The sequence below is a fragment of the Papio anubis genome, chromosome 3 (genome assembly GCF_008728515.1).
Source record: "Papio anubis isolate 15944 chromosome 3, Panubis1.0, whole genome shotgun sequence".
In the NCBI taxonomy this organism is placed as follows: Eukaryota; Metazoa; Chordata; class Mammalia; order Primates; family Cercopithecidae; genus Papio; species Papio anubis.
The window spans coordinates 178,601,365-178,624,266 of record NC_044978.1 but is presented as its reverse complement, the minus strand read 5'-3'; the positions used below and the strand labels follow the sequence as shown (position 1 = coordinate 178,624,266).

General features: G+C 47.9%; 1 protein-coding gene across 6 annotated transcripts in view; it reads left to right on the top strand.

The window, feature by feature from the left end:
- The window catches only part of LOC101022794 (janus kinase and microtubule-interacting protein 1), a 303,218-nt gene that overhangs the window by 210,436 nt on the left and 69,880 nt on the right, over positions 1 to 22,902 (top strand). For 5 of the 6 annotated variants that reach the window (XM_021938221.2, XM_031664733.1, XM_021938222.2 and 2 more), the window contains 4 exons: positions 289 to 2,763; positions 11,059 to 11,223; positions 15,188 to 15,244; positions 17,253 to 17,435. In XM_021938221.2, coding sequence (XP_021793913.2) covers positions 289 to 2,763; positions 11,059 to 11,223; positions 15,188 to 15,244; positions 17,253 to 17,435 — 2,880 coding nt within the window. The remainder of the gene's footprint in view (positions 1 to 288; positions 2,764 to 11,058; positions 11,224 to 15,187; positions 15,245 to 17,252; positions 17,436 to 22,902) is intronic. The other variant, XM_021938223.2, reaches the window with a different exon arrangement.

The window sequence follows — 22,902 nt, the reverse complement described above, 5'->3', positions numbered from 1 at the left end:
GCCCGAGAGTGAGTCAGGGAGGGCCTTCTCAAGGAAGTCATTTGCACTGAGATACGAATGGAGCCAGGGAGTGAGCCCTGAGGGCATCTGGGGCAAGGACATTCTGGGTAGAGTGAAGAGCACGTGCAAAGGCCCTAGGGTGGTACCAGCTGTGTCCTGTGTGGGAAAGAGCTTGTCCCCTGTGCAACTGGTGAGAAGACATGGAGAACCCCAGGAGGTGAGTGGAGGTGGGGGTGCTGAATGGAGGAAGGGGCTGTTTCACACCTCATTTTCTCTCTCCATTCGTAGCTTACTCTGGCAGAGCCTAGCTTGGATGAACAGATTCTTCTCCTGGTCTGTGGCTGCCCCCCAGGGGAGTACTTGGACAAGTCACTCCTCCCCATGGACCTGGCCCGGATTTCAGAAAATCTAGCAGCTGACCCGGCCACAGAGGCCTTTCTCCTGGTGCAGACGTCCGCACTCCCTCTCTGGGAGCTGGCTGGGGACTCCGCTTCTTGGCGACCACTTCTGCTCCAGGAGCTTCCCTCAGATGGACAACAAACCCAAGAAGAGTTGGCCACCAGGTCCCCACCTCCTCCCAAAGCCACAGGACCCCCCAGCTGGGATTGTCACCAGGCAAGAGACTGCAGTGCCTCCCTCTCCCACGAGGCCCCCCACGTTTCAAATCACCGATTTCCAAAAAAGCACCCCAAGGATCTGACAGACACTTGGAACAATGGAGGAGGAAGCCTGGGGAGGAGAACTGAAGAGGGGGAGGCAAGGGGGACTTTGGGCAGGAAGGGGAAAAACCCTGGTGACAAGCACCAGCCAAGTCAGGAAAGCCGTCAGAACCTGAGCTTGGAGAACGGGGCTGGAGCCACAGAGGGCGTGCAGGACCAGAATGGGGCTTCAGAGACCAGGGCTGCCACCTGCCACCCTGGGACCTGGCGGGAGTTTTTGATGTCTCTTCTACAGGGGGAGGCCTCAGTATCAAAGGAGGGTCCCGAATCCCTGAGAAGGAGGGAAAGGGTGGAAGGATATGTCTGGGGTCTCCGAGGAGGACTGTCATCAGAGAAGGAGGAAGCGGGGCTCCTAGCCACCTTCTCCAGGTCTCACGAGATCAAAGAGCTGTGGCCAACAGACAGTCAGCTCCTCGCAGGAAGAGGCAGAGCCATTGGGAGGACAGCTAGGGACAAGGAGGAAAACCAAATGTGGCTTGGAAATGCTCTGCTTCTGCAAGGAGAAAGCCCAGAGGACGAAGGGCTAGAGGAGAAGGATGAGGCATCGCATCAAGAAGCATCCAGTCCAGGGTGCAGGGGTGCTCCTGAGGAGCCTGACTCCCAGGAACATGAGAGCAAGGAAATGCTTTTCTTCGCAGGAGAGACAGGTCTGCCTCTGTTTCCCAGATTTGCCTTATCAGCTGACAGGGGTGAACCCACTGGTCACAATCCACAGGCTGTGAGCAAAGGACACGACAGGTGTGCACTCACAATCGATGAGCTTGCACAGGAGGTGGAGGCTTGTTTCCAGCAGCTGTCCACCCTGCAGCCAGGCCGTGGGGGCTGGCAGCGCTCAGCCTCTGCATGTGGGGGAGAGAACTGGAGCTTTGCTCAGAAGTGGCACAGTGGCGGGGAGACAGCTCACTCTCAGCAGGTTTGGGGAAATCGGGGTATTTGTTCTGATGAAGAAGCAAAGTCTAAAGAGAGTGATGAAGGTGATAAGCCGGGGAAGACCATGGCCCTGGGCACCAGCGAAGTTCCTGGTAACCCAGGAACACTGCCTGATTGGGATGAAGCCAGCCCAAACCCTTCAGAGGGGCCCGCGGAGCCCTGGGGTGCCCTCGAGAGAGTGAGGAGCAGGTTTCGTCAGCTCATTTCTGGGTTGAAGAAACAGCGACGCCAGATTTTACACGACACCACCAAACTTCACGGAGACCAAGAGCGGTGCCATGAAAGAGTGCGCGCCCTTGAAAGAGAGAGAGAGCGAGAGGTGACAAAAATATCCAGGCTCGAGCGGGATAACCACAGGCTGGTAGGGGACATCTCTCAGTTAAAGAAAGAACTGGACCAATATTTACAGGTCATCTCCGACCTTGAAGACTGCAATGGGAAGAGTTACAGCAAAATTTTGGAGCTTGAAGAGGAAAATGAAAAACTGAAAGGGAATCTGGGCCAACTTCAGAAATCCATGTCTGAGAGTATCAGGAAATCCAAAGACACGATGGGGCAAGTCACCCTGGAAAACTGGAAGCTCCAGGCGCTGATCTCGGAGCTTGGCGTTAGTTACAAAGAGCTGATAAAGGATATCGTGCTGGGAATAGAAGACATGATCCGGGCCTTAAGCGGGGAGAACGAGCACCTTCTACGCAGGGTCCGTGTCCTGGAGAGGGAAGTCACCTTGCAGAGGAGCACGGAGCAGGGGCGTTTGGTGAGGGAAAGGGAGCACCTCCAGGGAAAAGCCAAGACGCACACTGTAGACAAAGAGGTGCAGGTAACTCCACTCGCAGGGCAGCTGCTTTCAAGGGCCTGTGGGCCACTCTTGGCGGAGGAAGTGGGTCTGGCTGCAGGGCAGACAGGACCTTCCACAGGCGCTGGGAATTCTAGATGCGGTACTGATTCTCCCCCTCCATCACTGGTCTGGAGAAACGCTGATGTAGCCAACAACCTGCAAGGAATTGTCGGTGGAGCAGGAGTGAAAGAAGCACATATGGAGAAAGAGGAGAAGAGGCCCAGGTGTTCTGTGGCTCAGGGACAAGCTCTGAGGTCCCTGAGCAATGGCCCCGCGGTAGGTTGGGTCTGCCTGACAGCTTACTCATCACACACAACCCTGTTCCAGGGTCCGCCCCATTCACTTATGCAGTTCACCAGAGTCCTGTGAGGGAGGTACAATCATTCTCACCACTTTACCAGATGACAGAGGGTTGGTACAAAGAAAACAGAGAAATGCAGTCACCGCAGTTGCACAGCCAGTGAGGGGTGGAGCAGGGACTCACACCTCGGCGCTCTGGTCCCGGGATCTCTGTTCCCACCTGCCATGGGAGATTCAAGCCTGCCCCTCTGCTTAGGCTCCAGCAGGGCACCCAGCGAGTGTTCATACTTTAAGATCAGACCTTGCATTTTCCAACCCTGGGGTTTTTCAAGTGGCCCAAGTCCTAATTCTGTATATTGGGTCTTGAAAGTTGCAATGAAAAGAACAATGGGCTGGAGAGCATGATAAAACAGGGTTCCAACCAGGCTCTGTGCTTACAGAGCTGTGACTTTCAGGCCACATGCAGACTTCTCGGAGTCCCTCTCCTCATCTGTGGATAGTTCTCGACTGTTGGGAGTCCTGCAATAAAACACTCATAATATTCCTATGGTGGCCTTCACCATGCGTAGGATATTTAGTGTTGAGACCCTGGCACTCATTCATTCCATTTTCTATCTCTGTTTTTCTCTCCCATCTTGCTCCACCCTCTCTGCCTCCTTTCCCTTCTCTATGTCTCCTCTATCTCTCCATCTTTCTGTCTCTTGCTCTCCCCCTCCTGCCTCCCTTTCCCTCTTTCTGTCCCTCTTCCTTCTTTCCTGTCTCTCTTTCCTCCCCACGCCCAACAATGTTATTAATCATTTCAAAGAATCTGTTTTCAGTTTTATTGATTTTATTTATTGTTTGTATTTTATTTATTGGTTTCTTCTTAGATCTTTATTAAAATCTTTTTTTTTTTTTTTTGAGGCAGAGTCTCACTCTGTCACCCAGGCTGGAGTGCAGTGGTGTTATCTCAGCTCGCTGTAACCTCCGCCTCCCATAATCAAGCAGTTCTCCTGCCTCAGCCTTTCAAGTATCTGGGACTACAGGCACACGCTGCATGCCCGGCTAATTTTTTCTATTTTAGTAGAGACGGGGTTTCTCCATGTTGCGCAGGCTGGTCTCGAACTCCTGAGCTCAGGCAATCTGCCCACCTAGACCTCCCGAAGTGCTAGGATTACAGGCGTGAGCCACTGTGCCTGGCCTCATTATATTCTTTCTTCCACTTTCTTTTGATTTAATTTGCTGTTTTTTTTATTGCTTCTTGTGTTGAAAACTTAGGTCATTGATTTTCAGCTGTTCTTCTTTTGCAATCTATGCAATTAAAGCTATAAATGTCTCTCTAAGCATCCCACACATTTTGAGATGAAGTCTGTTCACTTCAAAATAGTTTCTAAGGATTAGAGATAAGGAATATGTATTGCCTATCTACTATGTGCCAGGAAATTTATGTACTATCATTTATTCCTCAAAATTGCCTCAAAATGACATTGTTAGGGCCAGGCACGGTGGCTCACTCCTGTAATTCCAGCACTTTGGGAGGCCAAGGAGGGCGGATCATGAGGTTAGGAGTTCGAGACCAGCCTGGCCAATATAGTAAAACCCCACCTCTACTAAAAATACAAAAATTAGCTGGGTGTGGTGGCTCGCGCCTGTAGTCCCAGCCGCTTGGGAGGCTGAGGCAGTAGAATTGCTTGAATCTGGGAAGCAGAGGTTGCAGTGAGCCGAGATTGTGCCACTGCACTCCAGCCTGGGCAACAGAGCGAGAATCCATCTCAAAAAAAAAAAAAAAAAAAAAAAAAAAGACATTGTTGTAGCTAGCCCTATTTTATTGATTTAGAAATTAAAGTCAAAGAGGATGAAATAAAAACAAGCAACAATAACCCCCCCCAAAAAAAAAGGAAAATAGCTTCTAATTTCTATTATGATTTCTTCTTTGACCCATGGGTTATTTAGAAACGTGTGTTGCTTAATTTCTAAGCATCTCTGGAATTTTTCAGTTATACATTTGTCCTTGATTTCTAGTTTTATTTCATTCCTGTCAGAAAGTATACAGTATGTTATTTTAGTCTTCCAAAATTTGTTGAGACTTGTTTTATTGACCAGGTTATGGTCTATGGCCAACAGTATATCCCACATGCCCTTGTAAAGAAGGAACATTGTTTGATTGTTTCATATCAATTAGGCCAAGCTGGTTAATTGTCCTAATCAAATCTCTTCTGTCTTTGCTGATATGTTGTCTATTTGTTTTGGCATTAACCAAGACATGTTTTAAAACCTTCCACTCTGTGCATTTGTGTATTTCTCTTTTTAGTTATGTTATTTAAAAATCTATATATTATAATGTTCTTTCTTATTTGTTTATTTATTTATTGTTGAGACAGTGTCTCGCTCTGTCACCCAGGCTGGAGTATAGTAGTGTGATCTCGGCCCACTGCAACCTTTGCCTCCCAGGTTCAAGTGATTCTCCTGCCTCAGCCTCCCAAGTAGCTGAGACTACAGGCATCCACCATCATGCCCAGATAATTTTTGTATTGTTTAGAAGAGATGTGGTTTCACCTTGTTGGCCAGGCTGGTCTCAAACTCCTGACCTCAGGTGATCCACCCACCTTGGCCTCCCAAAGTGCTGGGATTATAGGTGTGAGCCACTGCACCCAGCCAATTTATTTTATTTATTTACTATTTTTTTCTATTTGTCTCATCTGTTTTGTTTTCTTTTATTCTTTCTTTCATCCCTTCGTTTTTGGTATTAATTATATTTTGTTATTTATTTTTCTTCTCCATTAGCTTATGTTTTAGTATTATTCTTTTAGTGGTTACCCTAGGCATTTCAAAAATGTATCTAGTAATTATTTAAATTTACTTTAAATTAGTTTTTTTACCGTGTCCCGATTAATGCAAAAATTTTTCAGTAGTTTAACTTCATTTATTCTCTTTTTACTTTTTATAACTTTTTTGTTATATATTACTCCTATGTAGAATAAATCTTATAAGTCACTGTTATTTTAAACAATCGTATCTTTTTCATTTACCCATATCTTTACATGTTCTTGTGTTGTTCATTCTTTCTTAGTCTTCTGTGGCTCTGATTTCCTTTTGCCTTAAGAACTGTGGGTTTTTTGTAGTGAGAATTTTCTGGTGATTAATTTTCTCATATTTCTTTTATGAAAACAATTTTTTACCCTTCATTAAGTTTTTTTTCTTCCCATTGGGTTCTGAATTTTAGGTAGCCAGGTATTTCACTCTCTTGGCTCTTCAAAGTCTCATTCCATTGTCTTCTGCCTCTCATAGTTTCTGTCCAGAAATCAGTCATAGTTGTCATTGTTTTTCTCCCTCACTCTCCCTGAGATAAATGTGTTGTTTTATCTCTGACTGCTTTTATAATTTCCTATTTATCTTTGAGTTTTGGCAGTTTCACTATAATGTGCGTAGATATGGTTTTATTTGTTTTCATCCTGCTTGTTTTTCTTTTTAAAAAATTTTTTTGAGCTTCTTGAACTTGTGTGTTTGTGTCTTTTTTTGTCAGACTTAGAAAATTCTTGATCATTCTTCAAATATTTCGTTCTCTTCTATTTTCTTTTCCTCTCCTTCTAGAAATTCAGACTTTTTGGCTCTATCTCACATCTTTCAAAAATCCTGTATCAGTTTTAAAAATGTGTGTTTCTGTTTGGATTTTCTATTGACCTGTCTTTTAATTCACTAATCCGGTATTCTACCGTGTCCCAACTTCTGTTAAATCTATTCAATGAATTCTTAATTTCATTTATTATATTTTGCAGTTCTAGAATATCCATTTTATTCTTTTAAAAAGAGATTCTGGTTCTCTGTTGAAATAGTCCATCTGTACATCCATTTTCTTTATTTTTCCTATGTTTTAAAAAATATATAGATCATAATTATTTTGAAGACCTTGAGGGTTTTTTTTCTGCTAACACCAATATTTGGATCATCTCTTTGCCTGCTCCTATTGACTATTTTGTTTATTGGTGAATAGTCACATTTTTCTGCTTCTTCATGTCTAGGACTCAAAAACTTTTATGTTGGACATTGTATATAATATGTTATGAAGATTCCTGATTATTGTCTTTCTCCAAAGAATGTTGAGTGAATTTTATTCTGGCAGGTAGTTGCATGATCAGCGGATCATCTTATTCTTGTGTAGGCCTATTTAAGTTTTGCCCTCAGACCTAGTAGGGCTTGATATTACTCCTAAGGTGTGGCCCTTGCTCTTAGGGCATGGCCTCTCAGTGACATCAGCTGAGTTCCACAGCATTCACCAAGTCCTCTCCATTTTGGCTTTGCCAGAACTCTGCCATCTTCTTAGAAGTGTGTGACCTGTGACATCTCTTCACCAATTAACCTCCAAGCTGCTATTCTTTGCAAGGCTTAGAGTCTTCTACTGTGTCACAGAGCTTATGATTCAGCCAAGGACTCAAGGGACATTTCCAGGACAATATTTGGGCTTTTATTCTCTGCAGCTCTCTCTTCCCTGTTACTTTGTTCCACAAACCCCAGCAGTCTTAGCATCCCTAAACTCCAAGCTCTATTTCTCCATCTAGAAGGACCACCACTTTCAGCTTGGGCTCTATTTTCAGGATCATTATTTGGAAAATGTTTCAGAGAGAAATCCAGGGAAAATGTGGAGCCTGCCTTGTTGTGCATGCTTTTGCTTAAGGATTGTAGCCCTGCACCAGTTATCTTCCAATGCCTGCAAAACATTACTTGTATATATTCTCCCCAGATTCTATAGTTGTCCAACACCAGTGAGTAGGAGTGTGGAAATCTGAGGAGCTGAATACTGAGCTGAGACTTTCAAGGTTATAAAAGAGCAGCAAGGAAGAGCATTCCAGGTAGAGGGAAAAGCGAGTGGCCAGGCCTTTAGGCAGGACAGAGGCTGGCTCATTGGAAAAACAGAAAGTAGCCAGCATGGCTGGATTCCAATGGGCAAGGAGGGGTGTAGTGTGAGATGAGGTTGGAGAAGCTGTCACAAGTTAGGCTGTAGAAGGCTTGCAGGCCCTTGTTTTGATCTTTTCTAGATGTCATAGGAAGCCACCAGAGGGTTTTGAGCAGAAAGATGTGACCCAGTTTATACTGCAAAAAGATCTGCCTGCTCTGAGAACAATGATTTGGGTGAATTGAAGGAGAACAGGTTGAGAGGAGTTGGTGGCTGGATAGCCAAGAGGTGACACTGGGGTTGAGAAATTTGGAGTGAAAACTGGAGCTGGAGTCCATGGGACTTGGTGATGGACAAGAAGTCACCAACACCCGATGTGTTACTCTTTGACCTAAAACCCTCTGTGGCTTCCTACTGCACTGGACATGAGATCCCAGCTTCCTACAGTGAGCAGTGCTCTGGCCCTGAGACCCTCAGGAGCTTCCACTGTTGCTGCTTACACCCCCAGCCTCCGCACTCCATGCTGCCACCTCTACCCTCATTTTTCACCTTCTTCATCCACCCCTCCCTGCACCCAGCTTTCTCCTCTAGGTCTCCTGTTGGGGGGCCTCTCCTCCAGAAAGCTTCTCCCCACCCCCAGGCTGGGTTCTGTGCAGAGATGAGTCAGAGCCAACTCATGTGCATCTCCTCCCAACTCTGCCTTCAATGATACCATTTTGGTAGCTTGTAGTCAGTCATGGTGGGAATATTTACACCATGGAAACTGGCAAATGCTACAAATTGGTACTGTCCCCGCAACCCAGAATGTGGTTGCTATACAGTTGCCACCCCCCAACTGGATGATGTCTCTGTTCAGTGCCCCCTTCAGGTCGTCACAGCCTCCTGGCTTCCCTTTATCAGGTTGTATTGAATGTTAAATTACCTGCCTGTCATTCTCCCCACCAGCCTGAGCTCCTGGAGGGCAGTGTCAGCACCGCCCATCTCAGGCCAGTGTACAGCCAGCACATGTGCTCATGATGTCTGCTAGACAGCAGGAGACTCACTGGGCAGCTCACAGGGCTACTGTGTGGGGTGGTCCCATGGGACAACAGGCTGGTCCCACCTGCACAGCCATTCTCTTTAGAGGATACTTGGGTGCTGTCTGAGGACCCATGGGACAAAGCCCCAGTCCAAGTCACTGCCAGAGGAGGGAGGCAGAGGAGGCAACGTACTTCCCAGAAAGGCCAAGTTGTTTTGAAGTCTTGGAGCTGAATTTTACAGGACCATTCGGAGCACCCATCTGTTCTTGACAGGGCCCAGCCTGTGCATCTTAGGCCCACGTGGTGTATATTTCTATTAATTAAAAATTTCTTCTGCTATTGTTTTTTTTTTGTTTTTTTTTTCAGGCGGAGTGTTTTTCTGTCCCCCCGGGTGGGGTGCAGGGGCCGGATCTCAGCCCACTGCAAGCTCCGCCTCCCGGGTTCACGCCATTCTCCTGTCTCAGCCTCCTGAGTAGCTGGGACTACAGGCGCCTGCCACCTCGCCCGGCTAGTTTTTTGTATTTTTTAGTAGAGACGGGGTTTCATCGGGTTAGCCAGGATGGTCTCGATCTCCTGACCTCGTGATCTGCCCATCTCGGCCTCCCAAAGTGCTGGGATTACAGGCTTGAGCCACCGCACCCGGCCTGCTATTGTATATTTTATTACAAGAGAGATGCCCCAGCAGCCATGGAGTTGCCTGGATTATTCCTTCTCCTCCGCTTCTCCCTCATCTCTCTCTCCCAAGCAGGGTAGCTTGGGTTCCCCCCTACCTACCCCTGCTAGGTCGGGATGAGTTTTGGGGGTCTTACAACTCCCAGGGAAGCTGCCTTGAAGGAAAAGGGAACTGCCTTCACAAGGGGGAAGGGCGTTTGAGAAGCATCTGAGTTTCTGGGCTCCTAAATCTTCACAAATGGAACTTTCAGCAGTGCTGTTCCCTTCTAAGGCCGCCTTAGCAGCATGAACCAAGAGCTTAAAGATGCTCATGTCGGGCTGGGCGTGGTGGCTCATGCCTTTAATCCCAGCACTTTGAGAGGCCAAGGTGGGTGGATCACCTGAGGTCAGGAGTTCGAGACCAGCCTAACCAACATGGAGAAACCCTGTCTCTACTAAAAGTACAGAATTAGCCGGGTGTGGTGGCACATACCTGTAATCCCAGCTACTCAGGAGGCTGAGGCAGGAGAATTGCTTGAACCTGGGAGGTGGAGGTTGTGGTGAGCCGAGATCACGCCATTGCACTCCAGCCTGGACAACAAAAGAGAAACTCCATCTCAAAATAAATAAATAAATAAATAAAAATAGAAATAAAAAAAGATGCTCACTTTGTTGACCCGGAAATACCCTCTGATGATCTCAGGGAAAGCGTCAGAGGTATGTCCAAATATTTATGTACAAGGGTCTTTGTCACAGTTCCAATTATAACAGCAAAATGTTAGAATAATCCGAGTGTTCAGCACGGCCACAGGAGGCTGCATATACTAATAACAGCATTTTCAACATTATTTGGTAATATGGAAAAACGCCCAGGACATGGTGTTAAGGGAGAAAAGCAGAAAACAAAAGAAATATATCATATTTTAAATTTTATATAGAAAAATATGTGTTAATATGTATGTTTATGTATGCTTCTGTGTATGTATGTGAGTTATTTAAAAAAATAAGAATTTAGACTTCAAAACCATTTGGGGGCAGTAGCACCTCTCCCATTTTGTCACACTTCCCACAATGCAAAGCCAGCCTCTTCCCTCTCAGTGTCCTCCCTCCCAGAATTTCCCTTTGGCATCTGAATGAAACCCGCTACTCTCACGTTAGATCCAAGAAGAAGAGTAAGAGGCAATTGTGTATTGATTTAAGAAAAGTGCCTGTGGGAGATATAGTGTCTTCTGTTTTATATAAATATATTATGCTTTAGCGTAATAAGCATCTCATAATTTGATTGGAACATTCAATTTCACTCATCACCCTGTTTCAGTATAACAGTGACTGGCATCTATTACAGCAGATTCTGGAATGCCACCCCACTGCACATATTCTTGAAGCTAATATTCCACGCTGTTATGCTGTTATTCTGGGACTCTCCAGGCCCTCCCCAACGTGCCCCTCGGAAACCAAGCAGAACCACCCACTCTTATACATGCACATGTCGAGGGGCTTAGCAGGAAGTCTGCAGAAAATCTATGGATAATAAAGCTTCTGCAGGATAATCGGATTGGGAGTGATTTCTGCTACCCTATTTTCTAAAACTGTTTTACTGTAAGGGAAATGTAAGTGGAAAAAAAAAAAAAAAACAAACTAAGGAGTGGGGAAACAGGTACAGTTTGTTGGCTAAGGCAAATTGTTTGGAAGATAACCTAACAATTTCTTTCAAATCCGTGCGTTCCGCAGCCCCAGGACTCAGAGGCGGAGGTTACTGAGGAGGATCCCAGGCTGCGCGCCCAGCAGCTCCATCACCGGGTGCTGACCCTGCAGTGCCAGCTCCGGGACCAGGGCGCTGCCCACCAGGCATCTCGGGACGAGGCCGCCCGCCTCCAGGAGGAGCTCCAGACCAAGGTGTGGGAAGCACTTTCTTTCCCCTCTTGTCAGTCAGGGCTCCCACACCCCAGGGCGTTTGGGGAGTGGATAAGGACGAGCTGAGCGCTCCCTCACCCTTCCAGCCGGTTGGGAGCAGGTACTGGATTTTTATTTATTTATTTATTTATTTATTTTTATTATACTTTAAGTTCTAGGGTACTGGATTTTTAAAGTATAGGACAGTACTAGGAAGGAAAACACAGACTCTATGATCCCTTCTCTGTTAAATTTAAAAATGCACATATGTGGTTTCTTTAAAAAGTCAAGCAGGTTTACAGTGTCATATAAATAAAAGTCAAAGCCCTTCCTCTGTCGGAGGGAAGTGGATGTGTCCATGACACGGCGGTGCAGATGCAAAAGTATACAGGCACCAGAATTGCACAGAATTCAACACGCAGATGCACACACGTAAAACTGGAGAGAGCTGAAAAAGCTCAGTGAATTGCGGCCATTTCAATTCCTGGTTGTGATATGACACTATAGTTTTGCAAAATATTCCCACTGGGGGAAACTGGGCAAAATGTACAAGGGTGCACTCCAGCCAGGGTGACAGAGCAAGACCCTGTCTCAAAAAACATGTACGAGAGAGTTCTCTGTATTATTTCTTACAACTCTCTGCAAATCTTAATCATCTAAATTTTTTTTTAAATAAAAAATATAAAAGCTTTCCTTCTTCTCAACTTCAACCTTTTCTGACTTCCAATATTTTTTCAGCCCTGTCTACCCACTTTCTGAATGTGTGTAGATGTGTACATGTTTGAAATTATACTGTACAAAACTATTCTGCATCTGCATTTTCTCATTTAAGAACCTTATGGTATTTTCATATCAGCACATACAAAGTGACCTCATTCATTTAAAATCGTGTGTATTATGTCATCATGTGGCCAAATCATAACTTGTTTAATCAAGTTTTTTTGTTGGTGGAAATTCAAGTTGTTTCCGTTTCTTTGCATTACAAACGCAGCTTCAATGAACACTTTTATCTCTCAGCATATACATCTGCTGTATATCTAAATGGAAAATTTCCAGCAAAACAAAGGATGTATAAATCATTAACTGTGATAGGTAATGGCAAATAATCCTCCAAAATGATAGCATCATTTTACTATCATTTTGGAAACAGGTCTACTCATTTGCCTATAACTTGTTATCCTGAATGTTAGCAACTTTACAATTTTTGGACAAGTTGATAGATGAAAAATACAGCCTCAGCATTACAGTATAATTTCTGGCTCTTCTCCCATGTGTTTTTTGTAAGATCAAAGCATGTTATATGTAGAGTTTTATGTTCATTTGTCCATGTGGCTGCATAGTCCTCATACGTGTGACTGTTTGTGTAGTAATCTATGATTTTTTGGTCTATGATTGACTGTGTAGTAATCTATTGGGTGGATGTGGTTTCCTTAACTATTCCCCAATTGTTGTATCTAGAGCTATTTCTATGAACTTACAGATAACTGTTTATATATAACAGTTCAGAGAACTGGGACTACTGGCTCCAAAGGTGGGAATATTGTTGAGTCTTAGCTACGTATCACAAATTGCTTTCCAAAGTAGTAGTATCCACTTCCATGCCACCAGCAATACATGAGTGTGTCTCGTTCACTGTGTCTTCAACCAACACAAGAGCTAGTATTGCTTTTTTCTCTTATCTGTCACTGGCCTGTGGGGAGGGGGTGTGTGTGGAAACTTCAGTTACACATGAATTAGACTTTAAGTATATTTTAAATTATTTTCATTCTTTTTTCTTTCTGCTCAGTTTCAGTATTTCCTTCAAATCTCTCTTCCAGCTAAATAGTACTCTTTGGATGAATCTAATTTGCTCTTAAACTCACTTTAGTTATTAATTGCAGTTCGTCTATTTTACAGGTTGAGAATTTCCCTAGGATTCTTTTTCGCAGTTCTCAGTTTTATGATGAAATTTTTGTAATATAATTCCTGAACATCTCAATCGCAGTTGCTTTAAAGAGGAAGAGTGTCTCTGATAACTTTATTTCATGTTCTCACCAGCAGTGTAGGAAGGTTCCAACTTTTCACCCTCACTAGCATTTGCTACTAGCTGTCTTTTTAAATCATAGACATCCTAGTTAGTGGGAAATTGTCTTTCATTGGTTTTGAGTTGTATTTTCTGATGGCTAATAATGTGGAACATCTTTTCACGTGCTTACGGGTCATTTGTATGTCTTATTTGAAGAAGAGTTTATTCAGATTCTTCCCATTTTTCTAATAGGGTTAATTGACTCTCTTTTTGTTAAGTTGTGAGAGTTCCTTTTATGTTCTAGATAGAAGTCCTTTATTAGATATATGATTTGCAAATATTTCCTCCAATTCTGTAGGTTATCTTTTTAATTTCTTCTCGTTCACTTTTTGATTGCAAATGCCCAATACTTCTCTCACTGTGGCATATTTATGTTATTTCCTAAACTGAAGCAGACAGAAGGTTTAATCCAAGCCTGCAAATATGATTGAGTGCCTTTTGAATATAAGACAGTCTGCTTAAAGCTGGAATTTTACTCTTTGAATATATTAGGAATGGTGTGCCAAAAACAGATATATGGAAATGTTCACTGAAATCTTGTTTGTAAAACAAAGAAACAGAACTAATATAAATTTCCATAAACAAATTGAAGTCAAATCAATTTGTTTTGGCTTCGTGATTAAATAATATGCAAGATTTTAAAAGAATGAGGTCAGTTTCTATGTGTTAATATGAAAATAGCACCAAAATTTTTGTATCACATACAAACTGAGCTCATTCTTTTAAAATCTTGCATATTATTTCATTATGAAGCAAGATGCAAGATCTTTTGCGTAGTATAATTTCATATACACACATTCTGACCCATATGGGTATGTTGGTCAGAAGAGGTTGGGGATGAGGAAGAGGCTTGTGGCTTTTTATTTGATTTTTTTAACTGACTACAAAGGGACTGAGAGAGTTAGAAGAACTCACACAACACCTGCTTTGTTGTATCTTATGGCTCAGGAATTCAGACAGGACTCGGCCAGGCTGTTCCGCCCTCCAAGGGATCAGTGGGCATGACTCAGTGGTATCCAGCTGGATGCCAGGCTTGGCTGGGGGATCCCTGGCGGCCTCACTCACGTCCTGGCCCCTCTGCAGGGTGGCGGAAGGCAGCCCCCACCGGTGCCTTCCCTTTTTCTGTCATGTCTCACAGTCTCCCCAGTGGGCACTTGGGATTCTTAAATCCTGGCTCAGAAACAGAAGAGACCCAAAGTAGAAGCTGCCATTCCTCTTCAAGGCTGGAGCCACAAAGGCCCCAGGGCCACTTCCACTGCATTCTGTGAGTCAAGGCTTCTCAGGCCAGCCCAGATCTGAGGGAAGAGGATAGGAACCCCCTCCACGGGGAGCAGTCTCAAAAAATCTGTGTCCAGCTTTCATCTGCCCCTAATAGTAACATGAGTTTATTGATCACTGACAGATGCCAGGGCTTGTTCTAAGCACTTTACATGGATGGGTTCACTGAATCCTCACTACAGTTCTCACCAGCAGGGGGGGGGCACTCATACAAGCCCCCTTCACAGATGAGAAGACTGAGGCAGAAAGAGTGTCTTGCACAAGATCTCAGTTCCAGCGACTGACTGAGCCAGGATTAAGGACCCCCGGTGTCTGGCTCAGGAACTTGTATATTTACCACAAGACCAGAAAACTGCCAGGCTGCTTGGAGACTCAGAAGAGAGCTTGGAGTTGGCCCCGGCCACTGTAGCTGGGCAGAGCTGATTCTTGAGTATTCAGAACATCTGTCCTCCCGTGATCCTGCCAGGCAGGTGGTGGGAAAGGCCCCTGTTCCCAGCACTGAGTCCCCATGAGGGTAAAGAGGGCAGGCAACTGCCAGCTGCTCTGAGCCCGGCTTGCCTGGGGAAACTCTGGACAGTGGTAAATGACAGTGCAGTGTTGTCAAAAATGTTGCTTTCATTTCAGCTTGAAGAACTTCAGAAAAAGCAACATGAAGCAAAGTTGGCGGTGACTCCCCTGAAGGTAATATGTCCATAAAATCAATATGAAATGCGTCTTTCAAAACAGGGAGCTTAGTATTTTTCCTATTAGACATGTAATCCACCTCTATTGTATAAAAGTTGGGATAGGGCCAGGCGCGATGGCTCACACCTGTAATCCCAGCACTTTGGGAGGCTGAGGCGGGTGGATTGCTTGAGCTCAGAAGTTTGAGACTGGCCTGGGCAACATGGTGAAACCCCATCTCTACAGAAAACACAAAAATTAGCCGGGCGTGGTGGCGTGCGTCTGTAGTCCCAGACACTTGGGAGGGCGGAGGTGGGAGGATTGCTTGAACCCAGGAGGTCAAGGCTGCAGTGAGCCGAGATCACGTCACGTTCTCCAGCTTGGGCAACAGAGTGAGATCCTGACTCAAAACAAAATGAAACAAAAAAACTGGAAAGAATGAAGGAGACAGAAAGCAGCAGCCCTTGCTTGCACATGGCATTTCCGTGTCTTTTCCTTCAGTGTGTTTCCCATGTGTTTGAGAGCCTACAATGTCTGTACGTTTGCCTCCTGCTGTTCCCACTCGATGGGGTGACCTAGGAGGTGAAGTGCGAGACGCCTTGGTTCATAAAATCGTCACCACTGCACTGTGTGCTCAAGCACCTTCTTTTCTATCTCGCTCTCTCTTTTGTATCATTAATTGTATATAAACACTGTGATGCACTTTTTTTTTTTTTTGAGATGGAGTGTCGCTCTGTTACCCAGGCTGTAGTACAATAGTTCAATCTCGGCTCACTGCAACCTCTGCCTCCCGGGTTCAAGTGATTCTCCTGTCTCAGCCTCCCAGGTAGCTGGGATTACAGGCGTACACCACCATACCCGGTTAATTTTTGTATTTTCAGTAGAGATGGGGTTTTGCCATGTTGGCCAGGGTGGTCTTGAACTCCTGACCTCGTGATCCACCCCCTCTCGGCCTCCCAGAGTGCTGGGATTACAGGCGTGAGCCACTGTACCCAGCCGATGTACAGTTTTTCTCAGAAAGGTTTTCTCCACATATCTGGACATTTATGTTTAAGATCAACTCCAGGAAATGTCATTACTCGCCCACTGGGTTTCATATGTTCTTTGCTAGCAGGACACAGAATTTGGTTAAGGTAACACATTTCATCTTGAACATGGGCCTGGATCTGGGAGAAGCTGGGGGCTCTGCTCTTTCTTTCTGGTCTCCGGGCAGAGTGGAGAGGGAGGTGCCCTGGGCTGGGCATCAGCAGAACCCGGTTACGCCCTGGACTCCCACTGACCTGCAGAGTCATCCTCCCTCTGGGGCCTCAGTTTCCTCAGCCGTCAAATCAGAAACATGAGCCACACAGTTCCTAAAGTTATTTGCCACCCCACATTTCCGTGTCTGTCTGAGCCTCGAGTTGGCGCCTGTAAAATGAAAATCATCATCATTCCTGCCGGGCCTCTGCAGACGTGGTAGCTGGGAAGGTGCAGAGCAGACCGTGAAGCTCCCGCATGCAAGGCTTCCCTCCTCCTCCCTGTCATTGCCATCATTTGCTGTGGAGCGTTTCTTTAAATGAAGACCACAATCCCTTATAAAGTGCTATCTAAATGTGAGATAAGGATAGAAACACGACACTTGGTAGGTGCCTCCCTGCCCCATCTCCTTTTATCCTGGTGTCCGTGACAACCCCCATTGTACAGACGGGCAAGTCGAGGTGCAGAGGGGAGCTTGCTCACAGAGCTGGTCCGTGGTGGGGCCCAAATCCACGCTCTCGATCCCTGCTGCCTTGAGCCTAGACCATGGGGAGGGCAGTGGGGAGCCCCTGGGTGTGTGTGGCCGTCTGCTCCGAAAGCAGCCTGGCTTCTGGGTACAGGGAGGCGTTGCAGGGAGAAGCCTGCTCCGCTGAGCGGAGGGAGAGTTGGGGATGGTGAGTTGGGGATGGTGAGGAGTAGGGGCCTCAGCTGACCCTCCGGCCCCCAGTCCCCCAGCTCAGCCACACAGCCCTGGTGGTAGCTCTGCATCCATGGCCTCCCGCCCTTTCAGGCCAAGATAGCTTCCCTGGTCCAGAAGTGCCGGGAGAGGAACCGCCTGATCACCCACCTGCTGCAGGAACTGCACAGACATGGGCTGGAGAACCTCCCGCTCTCTGAGCTGGCACAGAACATGCTCAACGACGTGGCACTGGCTGAGTACGCGGCCACCTTCCTGGCTCCGGGAGTCCCAGAGGTAGAGTCCCAGAGATGACCCTGTCTCTGCTTCCTATGGGGTGTGGACACGTCCCTTGCATGCCCCTGCCTGGCCTGAACAGCCCCTCCTTTCCTCCCTGTCTCCATCCATGGACACGGCTTTTCCTCTGTGCCCGTGCCCACGCCCTGGGTGGTCATGGGAAGGTGCATCTGGCAATACTTACCCTTTACAGTGCTCAGGAAATGGTGCAGTGCACAGATGCAAACCGTGATTGTAATTTAGCATCATACAAGCTTCACTGCATGTGTCACAAGATGGATCTTTTGTGCCGGGACCTGTGCACTGGCCACTTCCTCTGGCAGGTTGCTTCAGTCACCTCAGGACCTCCTGTCCATCCTTCAAGGTACAGGTATGACCTTGCCCAGGCAGCCTGCTCTGAGCCCTGCAGACCAGAGAGTTAGCCACAGCCTCCCCTGTGCTCCATTGCACGTGGCTGCGCATGACGGGGCATGAGCAGGGAGCTCTCCCGGCTGTTGCAGGAGTTTGCGGGCCGCTCTCCGGTGGGCCCAGAGCTGCTCCATAGCCATCTTTGTCTTCCCAGTGCCTGGCTCTGAGAATCTGCCACAAACCTGGAAGAATGTTTGTTGAATGAATGAAATAATGAACCAAATGAATGAGAATCTCCTCTTCCAGTGGTCAACAAAAGAGGAAATTGAGGCCAGAGAGGTTAGGAGATGTGCTCCGGGTAACACAGGAGTGCAAGTAGAGATGAATGCCAGCTCTCCTGACTACAGTCGGCACCCATGGGTGCCCAGCCATGCCTGCCCACACACATACATGCAGCCCCGTTCCTGGGGACAAGCCAGCAACGCCCCTGCCAGACCATCTCCTCTCCTTATGTACGCGGGCGAGACACAGCTCCCACGGTAAACACAGCCAGGGCTGTTTTCCACGGTCCCTCCAGGCTCTGCCTATGGGACTTGCTCTCAGTCCCTCGGCACCAGGTCTGAGTCTCCCTCTGCAGCTCTACCCAGCCTGGTCTCTGCAAGGCCAACCTCCTCTGACCCTTCCTTTCCCTCACAGCCTTCAGAGGTCCCTTCTGGTCCAAATCATTGCACAGCAGAGATGGAGGCCTGGAGGCCAAGAGGCATGTTCAGGGCCATTTGTTGACTCGGTCCATAGGCAGAACTTGAATCCAGAGCCCCAAGCTCCCAGTCTCTTGTTCTTCTCTTTGCCCAAGGGGTACAAGACTCCTTCAGAACTAGAATAGGGGTGAGAAAAGAGAGCAGAATTTTGTCAAAGTGCCTTCATAGTCCTTGAGATCCACTACAGACCTGATATCTGGGGGTTAAGTGAGATAAAACTGAAAGCAGGCTGGGTACGGTGGCTCACGCCTGTAATCCCAGCACTTTGGGAGGCCGAGGCAGGCGGATCACAAGGTCAGGAGATCGAGACCATCCTGGCCAACATGGTGAAACCCCGTCTCTACTAAAAATACAAAAATGAGCCAGGTGTGGTGGTGCATGTCTGTAGTCCCAGCTACTCAGGAGGCTGAGGCAGGAGAATCTCTTGAACCCGGGAAGTGGAGGTTTCAGTGAGCCGAGATCACACCACTGCACTCCAGCCTGGTGACACAGCAAGACTCTGTCCAAAAAAAAAAAAAAAAAAAAAAAATCGAAAGCAGAGTTCCAGGTTGTGAAAGTATCAAATAGCAAATGCAGCTGGTGTCACCCTGGAAGGCCAGCTGTCTGTCTGCTGAGGGGACATCATAGCAGTGGCCAACCTTCCAAGGGCTGCTCCCCACTCTCATAGGCCATGGAGCTAGAATTGAAATGTTCACTGGGGTTGGATAGACTGACTTACAATGACCAAACTCACAGAGAATGATGTATACACTGGAACATTAATTTTTAAGTTTCCTATGAGAAATAGAACTATTACGCAGGTTGAAGTATCTGATGGATGGCTGAAAACTTGTCAGCATATTCTCTCCCTATGGTAGAATTATCTGGAAAATCAAATTTTTTCATTCATTTCCTCATCTGTCACTTGAGTGCCCAGAATGAGAGCCGGAAGAGTTATTATAATAATGTCATGAGACGGATTCATTCATCTCCTATAAGGATGTGCTTCTGGGCCCGGACATGCTTCCGTGGACCAGGGTATCCCTGACAGACCTTTTGAAAGTGAAAAAAAAGTATGATGTGTTTCAGAAATTCAGAGAACTCCAGGCTGCAGAGTGATCCCCAGGGGAGGAGTGGGGGGAGGCTGGGCTGATGGGAAGCCATGGGGAGGAGTGGGGAGAGGCTGGGCTGGATGGGAGGTCATAGGCACCTGTGCCCCGGCGGGGTGTCTGCATCTCAGTTCTTAGTGGAGAGCAGGGTGGGAGTGGCGTTGGCAGCTCCTCCTACTGGTAGCCAGGCAAGAAGCGGATCCAGTGCTGCTTGCTTGACGGACAGTAACTCTTGATTCAGAGGACACAGATGGAATTCCCGATGGAGGCCTTTGGGCTCTGGATAGGAGCCCAGGAGGACTGCCAGGATGGCTGAGGAGACTCTGATGGGCTGGAGGTGGGAAGTGCCAGAGCAGCAAGGGACAGGTCCTGGGAACACCAGCCAGGCAGTGGAGGGTTGATGTACCTTCCAGGAACACCCCTGGAGGGTCCTGGGCTCCTGGTGCCCACAGTGTCCTGAGACGCTCCCATTCTCTGGCCCCTACCTTTGGGACGGGGGCATGGGCTGGGCTAGGGTCCCAATTGGACAGGCTGCCTTCATTTATCCAGCCAAGCCACGCTGCCCTCCGACTCGCACGCTCTCCCTGGATCTGCTTACTCCACCTTCCTAGCATCCTGCTGCAAGGGTCCACAGGGGACCCTGAGCCTCAGCACGTCCCAGGGCTGTTGAGGGGGTGGGGGCTGGGCCTCGGGCTGGGGCCACTAAGCTCTACCCTTTCAGGAGGAGGTGGCGTGGCCTGGTGCCCATGCAGGCAGCCGTCGGTGACCACCTCCCCTCCCTGCATGTGACTGAATCTTTGTATTTCCATTTTCTTTGCTTGTCCTGGTTTGGGTGGGTGGTGGAAATTGAACCTCAGTCGGTTCAGCCCCAGTGCCCTTTCCACAGGCATGTGGCGATGGGCTGGGGGCCATGGGTGCTGGCGCCGCCGTCTGTGCTGGCATCTGCTGTTGTACCATCCGGGTCACTAGCATCCATGGGTCACCCCTGTATCCGCCCTGGCTTCCTTCCTCCTGCTGTGCTGATTCTCTCCAGCTCAGGTGCCTGTTCTGGAGATGGAGGGAATCCCACGAGGTCAGGCTGGCCATGGCAAAAGTCACTTTTCCTTCTGCTGGGAACACAGGTCTTGCCACCTCCCTGATGTTAGCTGGAGATGGGCCCTCAGGGAAGGCAGGCTCCAGCTGTTCTCAGATTCCCAAAACCTCTCTGGAGTTCTTAATTCCACCTTGTCCCCTGGACGCCTTGAGTGAGCAGGGCTCAGGGCACCTTGCTGGGCCTGTTTTGCTTCCTCTCCTATGCCCCCACCGACCCCTAGCCCCAGGGGGCCTTTTATTTTTCCTGTGTTTTGCCTGGACCTAGTCTGTTGATATTCACAAGCGTGAAATGAGACACCTTTGCTGTCTGTACTCGGTTACCCTGTCCCTGAGACCTTGGAGGCAGAGGCCCGGGTACCAAAGGAGAGGAGAAGAGGGATGCCAGGGCTCACCTGGGTCACAGCACTGGCTAGGATGGCAACTGGCTCTCCTGCCCACCCCTAGGGTCTGACCTGAGGTCCAGTCTATAAACAGAAGTTCCCATCAGAGAACAGAGGACTCCCGAGCTTCCTGTGCTCCTGGGGGATGGCTTCCTGTCCTCTCTCTGGGCACGGAGATTCACCAGCAGATGATGACACCTTCATTCTCAATAATTACCCATCTCATGAACTTGGCACTTGCCCTTCACCTGCCTAAGCCACCTGTCATCTTCGGCCGGGTGGAGGCTGCTGTCCCCCCATGGGGCTCTGTGAGGTTTGAATAAGACCCCATGTCAGATGCCTGGCACTGCACCTGTCACACACAGGCACCCAACAGCTTTTGGGGCACCTCTAAGCAAACCCTCAGTTTTGCTCCCCTGGGAGCAGCCAGGGGCCTTGGGCACACTAGCAGGGGAGAGTCATCCGGTCGGGGCAAAGAGGTAGGTGACCTAGTAAGGAAGATGCTAATTTTACCTCCTCTCGCCCTGCTGTTTCCTCCTCCTGCCACCTCCTGCTTGCCTCTGGGTATTTGTCAACGAGATCTAGTTGCGGGCCTTTGGAAATGGAATCTGGTCTAAAAAAGGGGCAGTCACACTCAGATGATTGAAGAATTGTCCCTCAAAACCCTGAACTCCCCCAATTCATTAAATCTGCAAATCCCCAAGCCTGGGCCTCCAAGGATCCAGGCAATTATTTTCTCTTTAACTCCTGCCTTTATGGAACTTAGAATATTCCCCTAAAAGTCTGCCTGGGGAGAGAGGCAGGGCTCGGGAGAGTGTAGCACAAGTCTTCATCTGTCCCTTACCCTGTGTCACTGGCATTTAGTGGACGTTCCTTCTCATTTCAATCTGGTGGACTCCTACAAAGAACATATTGGTCCTGTATTTCCGTTCCGCAGATGGAGAGGGTGAGGCTCAGAGAACTCAACTGACTTGACCAGGATCACGGAATCAGTGAGTGGCAGAGCCAGGACTCAGTCTGAGAAAGCCCAGCTCTGCCTCTCACACAGCCCCTCTCCAGCCACTCCAGGCCCATGCGGTTGTTGAGGAGCTGGAAGCAGACAAGGGTCCTTGCACCCCAATCACATACTGAATGCAGGGCCACCCAGAAGTCAGTTGAGTGCACCTGAGGCTGCTCTGCCGGTGTATCCTCTACGAAGGCAAACAAAACCTCAGTCTCTCATTGAAGGAGCCTCTATCTAATGAGGAGACACCTGACTCTAAACCCAGGGGCAATAAAAGGCATTCATTCAAAGCGCTGGAAATAAGCAGAGAGGAGAGAGAGACAGACTCCAGGAGGAGGAAGCACTCAGGCCAGGCCTTGAAGGACAGAAAGCAGGATTTAACAGCTGGAAGGATGGAGTGAAGGTCTCAAGGCTGCGAGACCTGCTTGGGCACAGGCACGGGGGTGGGAGAGTCCATGGTGCTTGAAGCCACAGCAGTGTTGATAGGGGCGACAGCAAAGTGCTCTAAGAGCACCGTTCAGGAGCAGGCATTGTGCCTGGTACCGAAGGCTCCCAGGAGTGCTGGTGTGATCCGGTCACTACCAGAAGACGGCTGAGCCATTACCCATGTCCCTGAGTATTAGGCCCTGCACCAGTCAATTCAGGTTAGAGGGGACCCTCACAGAGCCCAGGTGCAGCTGCAGCACAGGAGGGGCTGTGTGAGAGGCAAGTGGCTGAACTCTGCCAGGTAGAGTCAGGGAAGACTTCTCAGAGGAGGCAACATTTGACTTGGGCCTTGACATCTATGTAGAAGTTCAC